Below are 24,068 nucleotides of genomic sequence, written 5' to 3'. Positions count from 1 at the left end.
TGGCTTCTCCAGCAATGTTAGGTAGATGAATGATAACAATTAGTCTGAAAAAGAAAAAGTGATGATGATGTAGGCAAGTAAGTTATAGCTGTTCTATTTGTTGAGCAAATGAATGAATGGAAAATTGGGACTTTATTTTTTCCTTATACCTAGGATAGAATAAACAGAATATTTTACTTTAGCCTGCCTTCAGACCTTTAGATATATTTATTGGAAAGAAGGGAATAATTAAAGGAAAGGATAGATGGATGAATGAATGAATGGAAGGAGGTTGGCAGGTAAGGAGAGAAGGAAGAAAGAAAGAAAGGAAGGGAGGGAAGCTAATTATTTGGAGGTATATTTCTTAAGCAGTAATGCCACCAAATTAAATCAGCTTATAATTTAATGCACAATATTTATACTACTATTATATTGACACTTCAGGGTTCCAAGTATATAGAAGTTATCTTAGATTCATAAAATATCAAAGGAACCTGTGCTATTTCCCAGCGTAGCCTCAGAGGTCAAGAAAGGTAAAGCAAGTGCTAAAGTTGAATATATCAATATTCAACAAATATACTATTAATATCTCTAGAGAAGTTGACCATCAATGCAGTTTAATTCATCTAGAAAAATACATTTTAGTAGTAGTAAAATTATTTGGTTAACTTTATGTTCCCACATTTTATGCAAAAATGAAATTATTTTTACATGATTTGGACTTTTATAAAATGACATTCTAAAGGATAGCTCTAATATTTCATATAATTACTACAAACTTTAAAATTTTTTTATATTCATGAACCTTGAGTTTCAATAGAGAACATACTCATTAAGGTTCATTTTTTTAGTAAGAATGTTAATGGGATTTCTAGAATGTCTACCTTATTTTGATCCACTGTCATAATGTCATAATGAGAGCCTCAATTGTATATCATAATCAAGTCATGTAATCATTAAAGTGTTCTGCTTGAGAGCCAATGACAGACATAATATTTTCTTCCAATCCTTTCAAGAAAGCAAGATTAGACTTATTCAAATTCTACAGTAAAAGTTTCACTATTGTCAAATATAGTTTAGTCCTAATGAAGTCTATTAAATTTACACAAACCTTTCTATCCCTGTTTCCAAACTCAACTCCATCAAAATAGTACCCCCTACCAGTCTGCCTCATATCCTCAGAGACTCCAGGAAAAACATGGTATCTAGTTGAAATCATGTTAGAAAACACAAATGTTGAAAAGCAGTTTATAGAAATGGAAAGTATGTGACCATTAAAATCAGAAGTGGGTTCAAATTCTTGCTTCTTTCTATCCTTATTGGCCATTCATTTTCAGAGAAATGTCTAAGCCTGTTCCTTTGTAGAAAACTGTTAGATGAAATAATGTAACTATCATGGCACTTAGCCCGGTTGACAGAGTGAGACTCTGTCTCAAAAGAAAAAAAAGAAAGAAAGAAAGAAAGAAAGAAAGAAAGAAAGAAAGAAAGAAGAAATAATGTAATGTAACTGCATACCCTAAAACATAAGTGCTAATTTTCCTTATGCATATGCTTACTTGCATTCTTATATTTATGTCCTTGTGTCTTATGAGGCTTAAATTTATGCTTAAAGTTCTAACTAACAACACATCAACTTAATGTTTTGGCAATGAAATTAAGCAGAAGGTGCTATGTCAACATTTAATGATAAATTGAGATATTACATGGGCTACTTTGTTTTTAATCCCTAGCCAGGTCTGTTGAATACTTTTTGCCACTTAAAAAAGAAAAATTGTTTTTAGGCTACCTTCTTTTGGTGAATATGTGTTCCATAATTGCAAATAACTTCTATATTAACTGAAGTGTTACAGTATTAGGAAGTGTTTGCTGTGAAATTATTCTGTAATATTTCAAAATCTAAATGTTTTAAAATACATTAGAATTATTTCTGAAGTTCTGGAATCCGTCTGCTATTGTGCAGTAAGTAGATGGTTTATTTGATGTTTTTAGAGAAGAACCTCTTGATTTTTAGTTGTTTGGGTGAGGGGAAGAGACCTTGGTGGTGGTCATTCTTTGTATAGGGGTTTGGAAGGAGGTAGAGTAGGTTACTCACTCTTTATAGGGACTCTGAATTAATTCCTCTCATTTGGTCATTGCGTGTCTCCCCTGCACCCTGTCATACCTGACATTTCTGGGTGCTAAGCCTATACAAGGTTTCCTACACCCTTCATGTCTTCCTTTATGGTTGTGATTCACTCTAGCACAGGCTGCAACTTCCACCACTGTATTTCATCAGTCTCTGTGTTTCTAATAACTTTCTGTCTACAAGAAAATTGGAGTCTTTTGTCCAAATCAGGTCGGAAATACAGGTAATAAAACCACGTTTAATATATGGTTATCATAGGGCAGGGTTTTTCAATCTCAGCACTATTGAACAATATTGACATCTGGGGCCAGGTAATTCTTATGGGTGGGTGCTTTCCTGTGCATTGTAAGACCTTTAGCAGCATCCATTGTCAAGTAACACCTCTACCAGCTGTGACGATCCCAGTTGAGAACCACTGTCATAGAGCTATCGTCAGTGAGTAACTGTGCAGGATTGTGTATCATGAGCAGAAAGCCAAGACATGTAAATATCTTCTACAGAAATATAAGTATAAACAAACCAACTCAGTATAATCCGGAAGGTCATTAAATTACATTTTATTGTACTTTGGAATATGTCTTATTGTGATATCCCAAGCCAAGCAGAGAACTTCAAATGTTCTGACTTCCATAGTAACATGGTGCCTTTTTTCTATTCCACAATTTTCTTTTAATAAGCATTTCTAAATAACTTGGGATTTATCCTTTTTCATTTCTTGAAGGCCTTTTATCTGCTAATAGGAAAAAAAATGATATGCTGTGAAAATTTTGTAGACTTTCTCATAGCTAGAAAAAAGATACTTTTCCCTCATAGGACATATAATTTCTTGGAATTGATTATTATCCCTAGAATCTAATTAGTGACCATTAATTTTTTTCTTGCCTGTCAACAGAAGTGAAAACAGTAGTTGCCATGCTCACCTGCTTGATTATAGCTATTACATCAATCAGCATCCTTTTCCTAGGGTTCATCATAATTTATCTTGATAATTATGTATTATTTCATTTTTCTTACCAGTTCTTTCTTTAGCTTTGACTACACACACAAATTTATTTAAAATGGTTGAAATCAGTCATGCAATCAGTTAGAATTCATTCCCACAATATTTATGCAAAATCCACTGCAACAATTGTTCTAAAAGTGATATTTAAAAATGTTAAACTACCTTTCTTTATTCTACATCTACCCAGGCAGCCTTTTGTTTGCCCTTCATGTTTTTCTCAGGTTATTTGATCAGAATCAGGGTTTGATGGGTGATCAAATGAGTTATAGGATCTCATTTAATGAGTTATGGAATTTGCATGAGTCTGAGTGTATCAAACTAAGCTTGCATTGCAGATATACTGGGGCTTAAAAGACAAACATAGAAAGTAAAAAATGAATAAAGACCATAAACTTTATCTCCGTGTTGACTAGCTTTTCCTTTGGTATTCTTGAATGATTCTATTCTGAAAAACATGAAGATAGTCTTTTCATTGTTTATGTTACCTGGGAGGTTTATCAATATATTGGAAAATGATTAACTATAAATCCCATCACTTCTATATTAGAATAGTACTTCATAATAAATTTATTTAAATAATGAGAAAAGAACTAAATTAAACATGATGATATTCAATTTGTCAATTGAATAGGTTCCACATATTAGTAAACCAAGGCAGTGTTAGAGAATTGTTCTTAACACATTGACTGCCACACTAGAAAATTTTTTTTTTTTCCTTGGGGCCATGGTGTTTTATTAGGAACATAGAATCAAAACTTCAAAAACAAATGATCCTTTCTAATTTAATGAAACATTTGTTATTTTTATTTTTTTCTGTGCATGAGTTATGTGCAACTTGAAAAATAGTTCCTTTGGCTTCCACGGTGAAGAGACGTGATTTGCTTATGTATCACAAGTCCCCAGGCTTAAAACTAGCTGAGTTAAATACAACTCGCGTGGCAGTTAATGTGTTAATAACTTTGATGAGCATGGCCCTGATTCTATTAGTCAAAAAATAAGTTTGGGATATACTATTAATTGATATATCGCAGCTTTACACATTTGAGGCTACATGTGATACTTTGATACATGTATACTATGTGTAATGATCAAATCAGGCTAACTGGGATATCTATTACCTCAAATACTTATCATTTCTTTATGTCGGGAACATTACAATTCTTCTAGCTGTTTTGGAATATACAATAATTTATTGTTAACTATAATTTCCTTAGTTTACTATAGAATACTAGAATTTCTTCCTTCTATCTAATTATATTTTAGCACCCATTAATCAACATTTCTTTATCCCCCCTTGCTACGTCCCTTTCCAGCCTCTGGTAGCCACCATTCTACTCTCTACCTCCAGAGATTCAGTTTATAGCTTTCACATATAGTGAGAAAATGTGATATTTGTGTTTCTGTGCCTCTCATATTTCACTTAACATAATGACCTCCAGTTTCATCTATGTTGCTGCAAATGACAGGATTTCATTATTTTTTATGAATAATATTCCATTGTGTGTGTGTGTGTGTGTGCGTGTGTACACACACATACTACATTTTCTTTATCCATTCCCCTGTGGGTGGTCACTTAGGTTGATTTCCATATCTTGGCTATTGTGAATAGTGCCACAGTACACATGGGAGGGCAGATATCTCTTTGATAATCTGATTTCCTTTCTTTTGTATATATATATATAGCGATCAGAGGGATTGCTGGATCATATAGTAATTCTATTTTTAGTTTTTTGAGGGCCCTTCATACCGTTTTCCATAATGGCTGTACTAATTTACATTCCCACAAATAGTGCAGGATCATTCCCTTTTCTGCAAGCTCATCAGCATTTTCTCTTGTTATTTAATTAATTTATTTATTTATTTATTATTATTTCAACATATTGTGGGGGTACAAAAGTTTAGGTTACGTATGTTGCCCTTGCCCCGCCCCCAGTCAGAGCTTCAAACGTGTCCATCCCCGAGACAGTGAGCATCGCACTCATTATGTATGTATACACCCATCCCCTCCCCCCCACATCTGCCCGACACCCGATTAATGTTATCTTTTTAAAAATCTCTAAAGCATTCCCTTATATTTAGAATATAACCCAAGTCTTTTCCATGTTCTACAAGGCCTTGCCTGCATAACTTTCCCTGAAATCATTGCCACTCTTTTCTTAGGTCAATATGGCTACAATGGCCTGTTTGCTATCCCTGAAACATACAAGTGTACTCCCATCTCAACAGCACCTTTACATTTGTTCTTCCCTCTGCCTGGCATACACTTCTTCCAGGTATTCACATGGCTCATTTCCTCCCTTTACATATATATGTTTCACACTATCTTCACAGTGAACTTTCCTGATGGTTTTCTCTAAAATAACACCTGCAATAGTTTCTATCTCTTTACCTGGTTTAATTTTTATAGTACTTATAATCACCTGGCATTATATTATATATATGTTCATTTACATGTTTATTTTACATCTCACTCTCCTTGGGAGTATTTGTTCTGTCACTTTGGCATGACTTTAGATCAAGGTTATCTTGTATATGTTGTTAGTTTATTCATCAATTGATCTCACTGTACATTTTTTGCTCAGTTGCTTTGTCATTCCTCACTCTTTGAGGCTTCTGAGCTTCCATGACTCTGTTGTCAGTCACCGCAATTGTTTGCAACAAAAAGGAGAAATTTTGCCAGCCCAAAGCATTAGAGATAAGTGAAAAATAAAGCAACCCTTTTCCCCAAGATGGATTCACCTAGTGTATGTCGATATTTTATTCTATCCGTTTCTTTCTTCTCCAAGGACCATGAGATTGTGTCTACATGGTACAGCTCTCACAAGATATATGTTCCAGTGTTAGAAACTAATGTTAAAACAATCCAGGCCAAAGAAAGCAAAACTGAAATCCCATTCCTGAGTCATTCAGAGGCTGAAGCTTTATGGGTGATCCAAGTTCCCTTAACTTGCTATAAAAACAGGTAGTTGTTTGTCAATTCTTTTAAGTTAAAAAATGTGCAAATGACCCATTATAAAATGGACTGAGTCAGTGGAATTGCCACAAAGCATGTTTTCATGTCAGCTATATAAATCTTAGAATTAAATAGGGTCACAAAGAAATTATTTCTGAGTATAGCACTCACCACAATGCATCATAAATATGTTCTCATCTAAAAACATCCTTACGGATGACTCCATGTCTTACTCATCCTTTTATCTGTAATTTAGTAGTTACTATTTTAAGTATTTGATAAATGTCTTTGAAATGAGATTATGGAAGTATTTATAATTATCTAGATTGTAAACTCTGTGAGGACTTACAATCTTTAAATGTGTTTTGTTTACTTTTGCATCCTTTACAACCCTTGTACATTGCTTTGCATATTTAAAAGTCTTTAATTTGTTTCAAAAATTTTATATTTAATTATAATGGGTACATAATAGTTGTATATATGTATAGGATACAGGTGATGTTTTGATATAGGCATAGAACTCAAGGTAATTAGGGCATTCATCACCTCAGGAATTTATCATTTCTTTGTGTTAGGAACATTCCAATTCTACTCTTTTGGTTATTTTAAAGTATACCCTAGCTTAATGTTGATTATAGTCACTTTGTTGTGATACCAATTATTGTTCATTCTATCTAATTATCTAACTATATTTTTGCATACATTAACCATTCTCACTTTATCCCCCTCCCTGCTACCCTTTCCAGCCTCTGGTAACCATCTTTCTACTCTGTCTCCATGAGATCAATTGTTTTTAATACTAATAATTACTTCCCACATATGAGTGAGAACATGCAAGATTTGTCTTCCTGTGATTGGCTTATTTCACTTAAAATAATGTTCTTCAAGATGGATAACAGACTTAAACCTAAGGCATGAAACCTTAAGAATTCTAGAAGAAGATGTTGGGAAGACCCTTTTAGACATCAGCCTAGGCAAAGAATTTTGGAGGAAGACCCCCAAAGCAATCACAGCAGCAACGAAAATAAATAAATGGGATCTGATCAAATTAAAAAGGTTTTGCACAGCCAAGGAAACTATCATTAGAGTGAATAGACAGCCTACAGAATAGGAGAAAATATTTTCTCTCTACATATCCGATAAAGGGCTGATAACAAGAATCTATGTAGAACTTAAAAAAATCAACAAGAAAAAATCAAACAACCCCATCAATAAATGGGCAAAGGAAATGAACAGAAACTTTTCAAACGAAGACAGAATAATGGCTAGCAAACATATACAAAATGCTCAACATCTCTAATCATTAGAGAAATGCAAATCAAAACCACAATGAGATATCATCTAACCCCAGTGAGATTGGCCTCTATCAAAAAATCCCAAAACAACAAATGCTGGTGAAGATGTGGAGAGACGGGAACACTCTTACACTGATGGTGGGACTACAAATTGGTGCAAGCTCTGTGGAAAAGAATCTGGAAATACCTTAAAGAGCTAAAAATAGAAATACCATTTGATCCAGCAATAGCACTATTAGGCATCTACTCAAAAGAGCAAAAGACATTCTGTAATAAAGACATCTGCACCCAAATGTTTATGGCAGCACAATTCACTATTGTAAGGATGTGGAAACAACCCAAGTGCCCATCAATTCATGAGTGGATTACTAAAATTTGGTATATGTATACAATGGAATATTACTCATTTACAAGAAACAACAGTGATCTAGCATCTCTTATATTTTCCTAGATTGAGCTTGAGCCCATTATCCGCAGTGAGGTATCACAAGATTGGAGGAACAGTCTACACATATACTTGCCGTCAAACTGGTACTAACTGATCAACACTAGGTGCTCACATGGTAGTAATATTCTCCAGGGATTAGGGGATTGGGAGGTGGTAAACTCACAACTAATGGTCACAGACACGGTGAGCATTGTAGAGGGGAAGGGCATGCCTCTAAACCTCGCTTGGGTGAGGCAAAGGCATAAAATGTAACTAGAAGATATTTGCACTTCAGTGTTTATTGCAGCATTATTGACAATGGCTGAAATGTGGAATCAGCTTAAGTGTTTATCAAGGGATGAATGGATAAAAAAGACATGGTGTATGTACACAATGGAATATTATTTAACCATGAAAAAGAAGGAAATTTTGTCATTTGCAGAAACATGGGTGGATCTGGACGACATTATTTTAAGTGAAATAAACCAGCCACAGAAAGACAAATATTGCATTTTCACACTCATATATGGGACCTAAAAAAAAATTGATCTCAAGGAGGTACTGAATAGAATGGTGGCTGCTAGAGATTGGTAATGGTGGTGGGAAGGGGTAATTCTGTTAAATAGAAGGAAAAAGTTCCAGTGTTCAATAGTGCAATGGGGCAACTACAGTTGGCAATGATTTGTTATATTTCAGAATAGCTAGTTTTCAAATGTTCCCAACATAAAGCAATGATAAATATTTCAGGTGAATCATGTCCCAATTACCCTGATTTGATCATTATATGTTATATGCTTGTATCAAAATATAACATGTATTCCATGAATATGTACAATTATTATGTATCAATAAAAAATTTAAAAAAAATAATGTTCTTCAGTTGCATCCATATTGTTGCAAATGGCAGGGTTTCATTCATTTTTGTGTGTGTATATGTAACACAATTTCTTTATCCGTTCATCCATTCATGCACACTTAGGTTGATTCCAAATCTTGGCTATTGTGAATAGTGCTGCAATAAACATGGGAGTGCAGATTTCTTTTTAATGTACTGATTTCCTTTCTTTTGGATATGTACCCAGCAGGGGATTGCTGGATGACATGGTAGTTCTACTTTTAGTTTTTTGAGGAACCTCCATACTTTTCTCCATAGTGCTTATATTAATTTACATTCTCACCAACAGTATATGAGTGTTCCCCTTTCTCCTTATTTTCTTCAGCATTCATTATTGCCTGTCTTTTTGATGACACCATTTTAACTGATGTTTTTGTTAGAGTGAATTCTTGAAGGACAGATCAATTCCCCTGCTATGGCAACTAATGTGGGAAGTGGTAATGATTCTTAAATCTGGGTCAAAACCACTTTTGAACCCTTGGTTAAATATCCAGTGCATTATTTCACAAATAGTAATATTTTTCTTATCAGGCTACATAGGCTGCTAAATGCTGTTGTCCCAAACTTTGATGGGTATAATTAAAACAGATTTATTTTTCATCTACTATATGCAAGCACTTACTCTGTATCCTATTTAATACTCACACCAATCCATGTGGGGAGACCATTTATGTCATCTTTTACATAAAAGAAGACTGAGACTACAACACTTTAAATAACTTCTCCAAATTGCCAAACCAACAAGGCAGAGTCAGGAATTATTAGAAAGATGCCTCCCTCAGAGCTAAGTATGTGATCTTCCTACTTTAACATAATTCTTCCAAGAAACAAAGCAAAGAAAGGAACTAATTCAAATAAATTATGAAAATTATCTATGGTTTTGAAAGAGTAAATTTTGTGATAGAATAAGTATCTAAGAGGTATTGAATATTCTCAATAATATGTGATGGATTAGTATGTGAGGGATTAAAATTAAATTTTAAGGGGCAATTGTTCAATAGAGAAAGATATGTTTATCCTAGATTCTTCAAATTTCTCTCCTCTTTAAGAACATTGGAAAGACTCAAGAATCCTGGCCTATTTACTCTGGTCAGTTGTCATTTTTGTTTTAGGAAGACAGTGTCCTACTTTTTACTGTTCTGTAACTCAAGTGTACAATGGATGGAGAAAAGAGGGACTACATTCCTTCATGAATGGTTAGAGAACCTAATTATAGATAAGGAATCAATCCTGTACACACCTTCATGTATACCAGCTTCTAGATATTTCTAACTGGCATCTGGTAAGCAAAATTAATGTCCTTAAAATTCCCCTTCTACTCTACAGAATAGTTTTATCAATTGAGACATTAATAACTCTGCAAGAGAGATCTGTTATTATTTTAAATGATTATGTCAGCTTTAATGGTGCTATTAGGGTGTTCTGAAGAACAAAATGAAGGCTGAAAAGTACTTTTGTTGGTGGATACAAAGCTATATTTAATGCATAATTAGTGAGACAAACATCTCTACTATAATTTTGTATTTTGGTAGACAAAATATGGTTAGGATTTAAAATCATCTTGTGCTTCATATAACTACTGTTGGATTTTCTTTAGTTGTTAAGTGATTTTAGTTGTGAGTGTGTGTGTATGTGTGTGTGTGTGTGTGTGTGTGTCAGAGAAGGAAAGAAGTGTCCCCAAAGAAGAGTTGTTTTCTTGACAATAAAATTTCAATTGGTCAAGTCATGGTCTGATGCTAACAACCTTGCTTTTTAAATTTTAATTTGTTTTAATTTCCCACCAGTTTAATCTTTGCCAATGCAGAAAATAAAGAGGGTCTTGTGTTTGTGTATGTGTTCATCTTGATTGGTCATAACAATTCGTGCATTTGTTTTCCAGATTTTCTGTCAATTCAGTTCAACTAATATTTATTAAACACCATTATGTACCAGAAACAATCAAATAATGGATAATTCAGCTCATGTCTTCAGCTGTTGTGTTATATGGAAGTTTCCCTTCACTTCTATCAAAGATAGGAAAAATCATATGAGAAATGTGTTTAATTGATACCCATCATAGCATAATACCAAAACATGACACAGATGATGACAGATTGTACTGCAAGAGCTCTCTGCTTTAGGTTATGATGACTTAGCTGCATGTTTTCTCTCTTCTAACAGATTGCACACACCTTGAGGGGAGACTTTGCACAGGCCTATGTGATAGTTGCTTGAAAGAATTTTCAAGGAGCATATAACAAAGAATTGGGAAGAAAAGATCTAACAAGAATTCCAGCTTTAATTTGCTGTGTTACCTTTGGCAAGCCATTTGATCTCTTTGTACCTCAGATCCTTGATCTCTAAAACAAGGGAGTTGAATCAGTCCAGAATTTTTTATTTTTTTTTTAAAGTACAGAGCACTGTAAGGTATAAGGGAAGAAACCAGAGAAATTCCAAAGCCCCTCTCACAATGTCTGGTACATTGTAGTGTTTAATGTTAATTTATATCATTTGAATTGAATTGAATTTGTTTGGTAAACATCTTGGGTGAAATACTGATGTATAAGATAAATAAAAGTAGAACTACTTTTGTCAAAGAGGAGAGGATGGCACGACGAGACATGAAGCCAAGCCCAGTGGGCCATCCCTATCTCCGTTTTCAATTCACCTGCCCCGAGGGGGTTGGTGGAAATCATACAGTTTTAGAAAACATGGTTTAAAAATCAAAGAACTTAAGCACATAATTCTGTCTGTCTCTAACATTTTACAATTCCATGACTGAGTCTCAAAGAATTCCTTTATTAACTTGTGGTTTGTCACATGAGAGTAATATGAAAGCTCTTAAGGATGTAACATTATGCCAAGAGTGGGTGGCGAGTTGGGGTGGAGGACCACAAAACCATTTTATATTTCTGAACAAATGTGCTACATATGGATTTTATTATCTTTCTCTGTAGATCTTTATTTTTCCCTTACCACAAACTAGTGTGGGATGTGTTTAAACAGGGAACATTTCTCTCAGCTTCTTTCTATAACAAACTGTCAAGTTGTCTACTTATAACCGCATAATCACAAGATTTTATAAACTGACTTAATTTACTGAATAAACCAGTTATTTTGATACCATAGTTGCCTTTGAAGTTCACTGAAATAATTTGATAGCCAGAGTTTAATAAATGTGGCTTTTTGCCCTATCAATGACAAACTATTTTGCCAACATGAATAAGCTGATTAGGTGGTAGGAGAATAAAATCCATTAAGATCACTTTAGGCAAGAAATAAGAGAATTTAAGGTTAATCAGAGTGATGTCATATCTTTGAGAAGAATTTCAAAGCCATTGATCTCATCCTATTATCCAAACTTTCCTTTGCCCTTTATTTTCATCTCTTGTTAAATAGTAATAAAGATGAATGAATAATGCTTTCAAATAGTTATGAACAAAAGCTATCAATCATATGTGAGGTTGGTCTCCCAAACTAGGACTCAAAACTAATTCTTTTTTTTTTCCTTGTTTGTGGTGCATCATCTCTCTGTACTGATTGTGTTTTCTGTTAAAGAGAGATGGAGACAAACTGTGGAAGCAGCTTGAATTTCTCAAATCTCTTGGCAATAAGTGTATGTGGCCAACTCCTGGCAGTTCTGTCTAGATCAGCCTTCCAGTTATCAACCAAGCTGGCATGTCCTCCTGGCAAGGAAGAAAGAAAGCCCTCAAAGCAAAAACATTTAGTTCAGCAACCCTTAATTGATCATTTCTGTACTTGATACAGAGTAGAAGTTGCAGTGACAGGTTTCAAGGGACTTAGGCAATTCAATCAGAAAAGGCAAGGTATGGGGGGAAGCTTAATGAAGGAGAACTGACTATTTGTATAAAGTCTAGATAGTCTAGTTTGGCTAGGAATGAAGTATGCAATGGCAAAACTATCTTTAAGATGCCTAATAGCACACTCTTAGATTTTTAGGCGATAATTGAAATTGATGAGAATACAAATAACAAATGTGCAGAAGCTTAAAATCAAAGAGAGTATATCCTGGAAATTAGCATTAAGTACTATAAAATGTAATAGATAATAGTAATAATAAAGAGTTTAGAATAACTGGAACATATCATTTAAAAATATTCCCTTGGTGTGGGTATGCTTGCTTGTACTCGTACTGATTTGATACCACATTGCTACCCATTTAGAGAATATGTATGTAGGAAATCCTTAATGTAATTACTAAATGGGAGGTTTGTGGGTGATATGATCCAAGGTATGGGAACTACAAAAGGAATTAAGAAGAATGAGAGAACTTTATGCCAAAAAAAATCATTAACATTGTAATACATGCCACATATATCCTGTGTGGCCTTAATCAACACAGAAAAAAATGTAGGACAGCCCTTTAAAAAATAAACAAGATAGAAATTGGTAATGTTTCATGAAGTACAGGCATATGTTCTTAAGGACTGACCAATCCTGATTCTGTAATTCATTAGTGTCATGTGACTGTCAATTTGGAAGTATTATATTTTACTTGTATACAATTTAATCGCTTTTCAGCTTGCCTGAAGGTGCGACCTGCAATATGTATGTCGTTAATTGGTAGAGTGTTTTGATACTACTTTGAGAATGAAAAATATTTGGGAAAATAAACTGTATTCTATCCTTTTGTTCATGCAGCTTAACTCTAAGTCTCTATATTATTATTGTTGTTGTTTTTCAGCTCCTCTGACTGATAAGCCACCCAAGCTTTTGTATCCTGTGGAAAGCAAACTCACAATTCAGGAGACCCAGCTGGGTGAGTAATTCTTTAATTCTAATAAATATACTTTTCTCAATACATTCTGACAGTTAATAAGCCTAGATTGTAACCTGATGCAATACTCTGAGCTTAACCAATGTGTATTTATAGGGAGCAGAATTAGCAAATGCCAGCATACCTAGACATTCTGTTCCCTGCAGTGCGTATCTTAGGACCTAACTAGACATATGGATGTAAAAACTCATGTGCTATTTAGGTGGTTGTTGAGAAATGAGATAGGCTAAAGTGTCATCTTATAATGTTTGAATTGTTTTTAAATCAGACAGTATAGAAATATTTGACTTATAATAACTATTAATAATTAAAATACAATTTCTGCAATTTAGGGGAAAGGGTACAAATTCATTAAAGTAAATTTAATTATCACAATTAAAACATTTTTAATCTAATATGAACAACTGACTTTTGGCTAAGGGACCAGTAAATTTGGGACATAAGGGCATGGGCAAAATATGCCTTAAAAAATATTCAGTTGTACACAAATCAGAATTGTAACATAATTATTTTAGAGGTTAGTCTAGAATTTTCAAGTCTGATTTAGCTATACTCAGTTATACCAATTTATTAAAATTTCCCCAATTAAGTATAAATATATATGGTACATTTAGTTATATTCTCTTATGCAAGAGAATTGTAATATGCAGGTATACATCATAAAGTTCAGCAGAAATTTTTTTGTTTTTAGTGATGTGGTATAAAAGATTATCAAAAGTCTCATTTTAACTGAATATTCATGTTTGTTAAAGAATTTCTTCTTATATTAATCACTTGAGGGTAAAAATGCATTTACTATATACAAGTATAAAGAATCAGTATCCCATCCCTTAAGTTATCAATGTTATTATTGTTCCTGTAGTGCACAAAGATACGATAATAGTTTAGAACCTACAAAATTATTGTGGTCAATGGATTCCTAACACTTGGAATGCTTATATTTGCTAACTTTGAGGCATGAGCATATGCAAGATTTACACAAGTCAGGGTATTAATATGCTTCTTTGGTGGCAAATTCAAGCCTCTTGAGTTAATGTAATATACATGCAAGTAGTTGGAAGACTATAAGTAATGTTAAAACAATGATACAAATGAAACAAATAGATATACTAAAATTGTATCTTGCTCTTTATTTATGCTATGCTATATTGAATTATATTGGAATTTATTGCTACTTTATTAGGAAATTTTGAAAGATAGATTCTCGTAAGTGGCCATGATGCTTCTACAGATCTTTTAGTAACTCTTAGGAAGATGTATATCTAAGGAGTTATGCAAAACTATAAACTTTTGGGCCAAGAATGAGGGGGTTTATAGTACCAGTTTTCTGTAATGAACATGAGAAAAATAAAATTAATTGTGTGTCTTTACTTGAAAACATAATTAAAAGAATTTTATGGTTGATGGTTGCCCATTGGGTTTCTTTTTATTGTCCCTGAATTTAGAATAAATCACATTGCCCTCTATGTCCTACTATTGTGTTTTACAAAATGGAAGAATTTGTAAAGATATTTTTAAAAACATTACTTTCTCTTGAACAGTCATAAAGACTAACCACATCAAATTAAAATATAAAAAATTCTTATGCAAATTGGAAGGTTTGACTATACATTCATTTGAAGAAATATGGACATGTCTGTTATCAAAATGCTCTAAAATACTCTAACTCCTTTATTGTCACTGAAAAGACAACATGAACTCTCTTTAACCACTAACTAAACTAATGGATTCTTTTAAGCACCTTTTGTTTTTATTTTATGATTCTGGATCTTAGTGTATCAGATAAAAAATTCACTAGTTAGAAAAATGTAACCTTAATCTTTGGGGTTTTGAGCAACATTTGATTTGAAAGAACTATGTTGCTAGTACTGTTGTTACCTTGGTAGTGTTGCTAGTAGATGAATAACTGATCAAAAAAGTTAAGTGAAAATAGGAGAGAATATTAAAGACAACACACGAGATGCCTAAAATATACTTGTTTTTTAAAATATGTACTTTGACTTTTCACTTCCTTGATTTGATTTTTGCCCTTTCTAGATTTGAAAAATCTATCGATTTCAACAGGTTTAAAATTTGATATCAAATACTAAGAAAGGGGTACTGAGTGAAGAGTCATGGGTGGGAGTAAGGAGTATGGCTTGCACCAGTGATGGGGAACCTATAAGTGGTGTCTACTTTTATGAGAAAGTGAGAATCTTCAACAGAATTTCATTGTTCAAGACCTGAGAGGTCTGCCTCAACCTATTCTCAAATTGAGCAATGACCTCAGAGGATAATAAAACTCTTGTATGAGCTATACTATAAGAAAAATCATCAGAAACTACAAAAAGCTGACCTGGTACATGTCCGGTGACCTAACTTGAGCATCCTGGCTAAGTTACACACATATCCAATCAACCCTGGTAACTGCTAGTCTATTGGTTCTCTAGTTTGTTCACAAATATATGTAATTCATTACTAATGAACTTTGATAAAATCATGAAGTTCATGGATTTGCCCTTCATCTGCAGATTTGCTTTTCTCTGCCATCTGCTGGCCGTATTTACCTTTCCCTTTTCTATGTCCTTTGTGTCCTCCTGTTCTAATTCCTTCATTTTCTCAAACTGGAAACGATCTAATCATGATCGTTTAAACTATTTCACTGTAGAAAGCAAAAGACACTAAAAAGCAAAGCACTTAGGGAAAAGATATATAATGGAAACTAAATTCATACAAAATACATAAATCGATGGGTTTGAATTTCAATCAATATGTGGTTACAGGTTGGCATTTCCACTTTAAGTGGCATCTATGTGTTATTTCTAAATGTGAAAAAAAGAAAGCTGTCCATTTTAAATAACTTTTGGGCATCAGCAAACATATAGAAAGCAGTTTCTTGGGCAAAAGGCCCAGAAATCACACTATATAAATCTGAAGGTCAATCCAGGAGGTGAGCCTGACTTAGTTCTTTCAGGCTGCTGTAGTCAAGGGAATCAAAAGACAAACACAATTGTCTTGCTGAGTTTGAGCCCTGAGGATGTAATTCAGAGACGTGGCTTGCCTGTTATGGCCAGGAGCCCACTTTCAGAAGCTTCCAGAGAAGAGGATGGTATATTCCATCGCTATCAGACTTTGAAAGAGTAGAAATTCACCCTACCCTTGACCTAGTGAGACATATATTTTATAACTCAAAATTTACTGAAAATTATCATTAATTACTCATCTAAACATATCACTTTATTTAAATTTTTGCTTTTGCTTTAAAAATAATTATATAGGTTAATGGTAGAAATTTGGGAGAAATAGAGAAAAGGATCTTGTTTCTTACTCTACACTGTAAACACATTCTTTTTTTTTTTTTTTTTTTTTTTTTTTTTGAGACAGAGTCTCACTCTGTTGCCCGGGCTAGAGTGAGTGCCGTGGCGTCAGCCTAGCTCACAGCAACCTCAAACTCCTGGGCTTAAGCGATCCTACTGCCTCAGCCTCCCGAGTAGCTGGGACTACAGGCATGCGCCACCATGCCCGGCTAATTTTTTGTATATATATATTTTAGTTGTCCATATAATTTCTTTCTATTTTTAGTAGAGACGGGGTCTCACTCTTGCTCAGGCTAGTCTTGAACTCCTGACCTCGAGCGATCCACCCGCCTCGGCCTCCCAGAGTGCTAGGATTACAGGCGTGAGCCACCGCGCCCGGCCTGTAAACACATTCTTCTATTAAATGTTCTTAGAAACCCTTTTAATGACTACATTATATCCACATGAATGTCCTATAATTTTATATATCTGGAAATTTGGATTTTTTTCAATTATTATTATAAACAATGATGTGATGATCTTTACCTATACATGTTTCCCCTGACTTTATAATTATTTAAACAGGACAGATTCCTAAAAGGAAAAATACTAGATAAAATGAAATAGTTTTGTGAAAGGCTCTTACAACATATTTTCAGAATTCTCACCAGAGTTATATAATGAGTATTATAGCCTCTTAATCTTGAACAAAATAAATACATAGAACTCTTAAGGGAAAAATCTATTTCCTTTGATATAAAAATCATTTATTCCTCCTATCTTTTATCTCTTTTTCTGTCTTTACTCATTGAGTACAAGTGGCCACTCTTTTTTTGAGTTAATCCACATTTGGAGGATCTAGTCCATTTAGGTAAGTGTCTATGTTTGGGGAAATATAGAAACCTAATTGAATATCTGCAATCCCTATCCATTTTCTTCTCTTGCTCATCCTAATGCTCAACTGAGATCTTCCTCTAGATTCTATGTTTCTTAATAAAGTACGCAGTAAGTTTGTGATGTACTCTGAGCACATGAAATGTCAATAAATACTAACTGACAATAAAGTGTACAAGGCACAAAGGACACACATCTCCAAATTTTCTGCAAGGGAAAATAATGAGGAGACTGCCCAATAGTGTTCTTACTGTTCTTTAACAATTTATTCTTGCTTGTTGTTTATTAAAAAGCAAACACTTAGTGTATCTGAGCGAGCAAAAATCATTCACCAGATGTTAACATCTAGAGGAAAGTGGTTGACAACATAATGAAACCTCAAATTTTTAAACATTCATCCTGATAAAAAAGGACACACATATATATAACTTTATCCAGTTTAACTATAGGTTAATTAAAATAAAACGTCACACTAGAAATTTACAAGTACTCCTTGCCTTGTTCCACCATACTGTAGTTTGCAGAATTTTAAATTTCAAGTAGAATGAGGGAAAATGTTCATAAGTTGTATAATAGATCCTGATCAATATTTTTATAGGAAAACTCCATGCCATGATAATTATATAAGATTTAGTTTACTGTGTTGCTAAAATAATTAATTATTGAAACATACTTTACTTTGATGCTTTATATGTTCTGGAAATCTGTAAACAAATATATTGTGTAAGAAAAGGATGCATCCTATTACAAATATGCTTGTTGAGTTGTTAATCTAATGAAATCCTATAGGAAATTATTTTATGGAGCCCTCTATCATTTGCCCTATAGATCTATATTTTCATAGCTGTTGTTTTCTTTAAACAAAACACTCCTTTTCTGAATAGTAACTACTCTATATTAGTAAACTTGGGAAATCTTTTTGTATCTCTCTAAGATAGGGAAATACTTAATATCAACACTCTAGAAATGATATAATTCAGGTGTTGAATTTGATAACCAGTTATGAAAGTGGCATGCAATACTGTTGATTCTAAAAATTAATGTTTTGCTGATTTGTGCACGTGATGTAAAAATGACCATTCCCAGAGATAGAAAAGTCAGTATTGACCAGGTTTTTCCATCTACAATTACTCTACTGGTTGTCATAAGCAAATGTAATACTGTTGACTTGATTTTATTGCACCATAGGGAACATATAAGACATATTTTCCCTGACAAACTCAAATAAAAACCATAAAACTTCCTTTTCTACTGTGGAGAAAAACAATACCCAAAGTCCAAGCTTTTTATGAAAACTGATGTTCTTCTTGCCCACTTAAAAAAGACATGCTGATAAGCATAGTTCTACTGCCTGAAATAAACCTTATTAGACACAAATCAGAGCTTTCAGACAAATAGACATCATAATTAAAACATGTAAAAGTAAATACATTATAATATTCATTATATTATTATTTATATTATAATTATTTAAACTGATGACATTCAGTTCTACTCAATACAAATTTATTGTGCCTTGATAAATGAAAGTAATTACAGCTGTTTTGGTCTGATATCTTAATTTTGAAACCAGAAGATACCTTAAAAATTGTAGGCCAGGCATGGTGGCTCATGCCTGTAATCCTAGCACTTTGGGAGACAGAGGTGGGGGGATCACTTGAGGCCAGGAGTTCAAGACAGGCCTGAGCAAGAGTTAGACCCTGTCTCTACAAAAAAATATTAGCCAAGAATGGTGGCGCATGCCTGTAGTCCTAGCTACTCAGGAGGTTGAGGCAGGTGGATTACTTGACCCCAGGAGTTCGAGGTTACAGTTAGCTATGATGAGGCCACTGTACTCCAGCCTGGATGACAGAGGGAGACCCTGTCTCCAAAAAATATGATTCTGACCAGAAAATGAAGATTTGTCATATCATTATTTAACTTAATATTTCATATCATTAAGCAAAGGATAAATCAATAAATGGAAGTTAGTATTAGTATTCGTAGGTCATTATGGTCATTATATGATCTAAATTGCGAATCTCACAAATTCTTAAATTCAGTCTTTTTTGGATGACAGAAAGCAGGAATAGGTTTGGGAAAAAATGCAACTTTGCATATTTGATTTAAAAATTGCTATCTAAGCAGAAGTTGAACTTCCTTTTTAAATGTTAAATTCTCGAAGCCTAGTGCTAGGACAGGTTTAAACCCCAAAAAAGATGGAAATCAAGCTTAGAATAGTTCCTATGGACCACTGATATCCAAAAGTTTGGAAGTCAGTTAAAGGACTCGTTAAAAGGCTTTAAAAATTGGGACAGAGACAATAAAAGTGAGTCTTCACATTCTCTTACTTTGCAAAAGGCCCAGAAGGGAGAGAAGATGGGAAGAAAGAAAAGGTCCAAGACACAGTGCTGTTGCAAAAGAAACGCAGAGAGTCCACTGAAACATTGAAATTTTCACCCTCTTCACCACCACCATCTAGTGTCTTGTTGGACACAGACAAGTATTATACAAATTGTTCTTTTGCTACAGCACTAAGAGTACTATTTCATTTGTCACTGGGCAGTTAAGAAACTATATAGGTGTAACTCTTCACAATTCTAGATTAAGAACTTTCGGAGGTGAAGGGAATCTGGAAGTTATCAAGTCAAACCTTTCTCATTTTACTGATGAAAAAACGGAGACCCAAAATTGCTACATGTTTTTTTTACGTGAAAAATTTACAAAAGTTCATCATATTATTAATTATTATTATTGTTGTTGTTTTTATAATTCAGAGGCAGCATACATCACTGGCTCCAAGTTTAGGTCATTGTATCTATGTTACAATCCAGCTCTGCTGCTTACTCCTGGTATATTCTTGAACAACCAGCCTTCAGTTTGCTAATCAATAAAAAGGGTGCCAAGATAGTACTGCCTCTGTAGAGTTAATGTGGGTATTTGATCATATAATGTATGTAAAAATTAATATATTGTCTGGCATTTATTAAGTAGTCAATACATGTTTGCTGTTAGTAGTTAAGATATTTTAATGCCATAAATAAAGTGTTATAAATAGAAGATTCCTGAAATGCATTTTGAATGTCAGTTCATGTTTGATCATGCTTATATTCTTACTATAGTGTTACATTATGGCAACAGATATGGGCTTTATTACAGGATGGATAAGATTTTAGAAAGTTAATTTCCATCTCCCCTCTAAGAACACAATATGCATACTAAATTTTTATACTTCAATGAAATTTTATATTATTTTAAATTACTTAATTTATCAAAAAGTCTATCCAAATGCATATAGTAAGTATATAGTTATAACAGAAGAAAATGATGCCTCATTTTAAGAAAATCACAACTCAATGGACACTATGCCACACAAATCTATAAATGACCATCAAGGCAAAAGTAAGAGAGAAAAAATTATCTTTCTAAACAAAGGAAATTCAGGTATAATATTTCTTAAGAGACATGGAAAATAATTTTACAAAGCAAAGCATCAAACCATTATGGCTGTCAAGTTCCTCATGAAGGTTTTGATGATAGTCATATATTATTTTATAGAAAAATGCTGCTTTTCCCCTGACAAACACTGTTATCATAAAGCTTTCTAAGCCATTCTTAATAGTTGAAGTTTACTAGCATAGAAAAATGCAGTGAGTATCCTATGTTAACAAGAACTGCTCCTGAATTTGCAAAGTAAATGCCAATTTATCAGAAATAAACCTATCAAAGGACATTATGGTGTAGAATATTGAAAGAGGTTTCAGAATAAGAATATGCACCACATGACTGATGTCCATTAAAATAGAAACTATAAAAAGACCCTCATTATTTAAAAATTGAATATAAATAGAGATGTTCATCCATAAATTTCCTCTTGAATTTTGGCTAAATAACTGAGCATTCTCAAATTATATGCAGACTCTTCATAAAAAATAACTTGTGCTTGAATACAATGATGAAAATAGGAAACCAGTATTTTATGGTTTAATGTTAAAATACTTAACATTCCTGTCAAATCTTACTTGACCAACTTAGTATGTTCCTACAGATTTGAGGGTAAATTGAATCATCATAATTTCAGAGAAGTGTTCCCTTCAGTTTTGATTGATCCTTAATTAGCAGTGGCTTAACATGTCTGCTTTAAGAGGTTCTGTCCCCCAGTCTCTTTTAAGTAGCTAATGATCAATGAAAGATTTATATGCATGAGGGAAATATGCTATTTAAAGAAATTCTGTGGTGAATAATTTTATATAAGAACCCTTTTATAATTGAATAATCACTCCCATAACTTTTATCTGTGGTAATGCAGATTTTTACATTTTCAGAAGATGAGGTTCATAAATATGAAACTGCAATTGGCATTTCTAACTGACCCAGACAAAGGGTCATCCGCCCATTACCTCATGTGATTTCCCTTTGTCTATCAATGGAAAGGAATGTCCCCATTGTGACTTTCTGACTCCTCTGAGGAAATATTAAATTTTATTCACCAGCTTCAGAATCAACAGTATTTCATTTTAATCAAATACTTTGACAATTGATGTGGTAGGGTAGGCTATCTAAGTAACCAGAATATATCATGTTCAGGTATGACAAAATAGTTTCTTTTCACAAGGGATGCACTTTGAAGGCCATCCTACTATATCTGCCTTAGTTTTGTTGAAATATATCCTAATAGAATAACTGTCTACGGTGTCATTTGTTTTTCTGTAGTTAGAACTGTGATGGGAGTTTTTGTTTACAAGTTTTAAAGCAGAATTTTCTATTTTGATTCTTCTGAAATTTGTATGACCCTTTTTATTACATCATTCTACTTATCGCTTCCTTTTGTCTTAATATAAATGTATTCAAATTTATTGAATAATATTTTTCTTTTAATATAAAAGTATATACAATACAATTTGATTTGTAGTTTTATGAATGAAGTAGTTACCTAAATGTGTCTAGACATATGCTCCAAAACATGCCATATATTTACACTAGTCTAATGCACAGACTATCCATAAGGCTTTAAAACTAAGACCCACAGCAAAATCTCACAAAGAGGCTTCCTTCTAATTTACCACATATAGGCCTGATGCTAATTTCTCAGAAACACTAAATATTTTTTTTAATTCTGTAATTAAAATTTGTAAAACCTAATTATAACATATACTGACCAAATGAATAATAAAAAAAAGAAAAGAAAACTTAATAAGGAGTTTTTGTTTTCCAAAATTCATCTGTATTGAAGTAAGCCTTGGCCCAATGTTTTTGTCAGAAGATACCTCTCATTGCTAGATCTGGTCCACAATAAGCATGAGAGAAAGTTGGCAAGTTGCTTAAGATTCCAAGAGAGTCTATAATTTCCTCTCTCTCCCACTTCTCCCCAGTGGTCATCTCCTCAAACTCACAAGCAGGCTACAGGCTCTCTCGCTCTCTGAGAGTTTTAGTTTCTAGCTTAATAAAAGCAGGTCACCTGCCTTGGACTTGTCTGCTAAAGAACGAACTGTGTTTACAGAACTATTTGGCAGCTCCTTGAGTAGAAAGAGAGCAAAGGAAAGTACATTGTTTTTCTGGAAAAATGAAATACAGTGTGTCCTGTCATATCAAGCCATCACTAGAAATAAGATACTTACAATATGACAAGTCCTAGGGAAATTTGAGATTATTACCACGAATATTCAGTAGTAGGAAGACATTATGTGAAATAGCTTAGGGGAAGTCCAAAAAAAGTGTTTTTGATTTCTTGTCTTAAAAGAAAGAAATTTAGAGTTTCTGATGAACATGTATTTCTGATATGATAATGTCAACTGTCTTGGCAACTGTAATACTTTTTAATTAATTGATTAAAAATTTTTAGTGCTTTCTAAAAACGTATCTATTTGGCCAAAAATATTTGGGATGCAATTAGACTATTCTTATGCACTCTGCTTATTATATACTGACTGTTTATAAATAGTATGAAATATTTGGTTCAGAATTATGTATCACATATTTATTAAAGGATTTATATAAGATTATTTTAGACATAAATGTAATCTCTAATGATTATGATTTTTTGAAAAAAAAGCCCTTTTCTATTTCCCATTAATGATGTGTTTTCACTCCAATGCTGTTCATTAGGATTTGCTACTAATTAGAGAATGGAAGTAATATTTTAATATAGTGGGAGCTAAATAAAACAAGTGAATCTTTTATTAGATGAAAGAAAGAGATTTTAGCTTCAGGTGAAGTTACATGTCATAGAGAACATCAGTGATTATATATAAAAGAAATGTTCAATCAAGAGTAAATCCTACTATTGACAGATTTCAGGACACAAAGGACAGGATTTTATTTTCTTTTAATCACACTTTATGTGCACAAAATAAAATAGAGAACTGAGGCAAAATATAAGTGATTCAGAGGATAAATAATCCAAACATTTTATTTTGGTTTCAAATAGATGGCTATTTCAAGCAAAAATTAATTTGGGAATTTTTTT

General features: G+C 33.2%; 1 protein-coding gene across 1 annotated transcript in view; it reads left to right on the top strand.

The window, feature by feature from the left end:
- IL1RAPL1 (interleukin 1 receptor accessory protein like 1) overlaps positions 1 to 24,068 on the top strand; it is a 1,283,297-nt gene that overhangs the window by 997,123 nt on the left and 262,106 nt on the right. Inside the window, exon 6 of the mRNA XM_069463825.1 lies at positions 13,362 to 13,436. Coding sequence (XP_069319926.1) covers positions 13,362 to 13,436 — 75 coding nt within the window. The remainder of the gene's footprint in view (positions 1 to 13,361; positions 13,437 to 24,068) is intronic.

This window comes from Eulemur rufifrons, chromosome 30, assembly GCF_041146395.1.
Source record: "Eulemur rufifrons isolate Redbay chromosome 30, OSU_ERuf_1, whole genome shotgun sequence".
NCBI classification, from domain to species: domain Eukaryota; kingdom Metazoa; phylum Chordata; class Mammalia; order Primates; family Lemuridae; genus Eulemur; species Eulemur rufifrons.
Note: the sequence above shows the minus strand (reverse complement) of the source record. Positions and strands in the feature narration are given on the sequence as shown.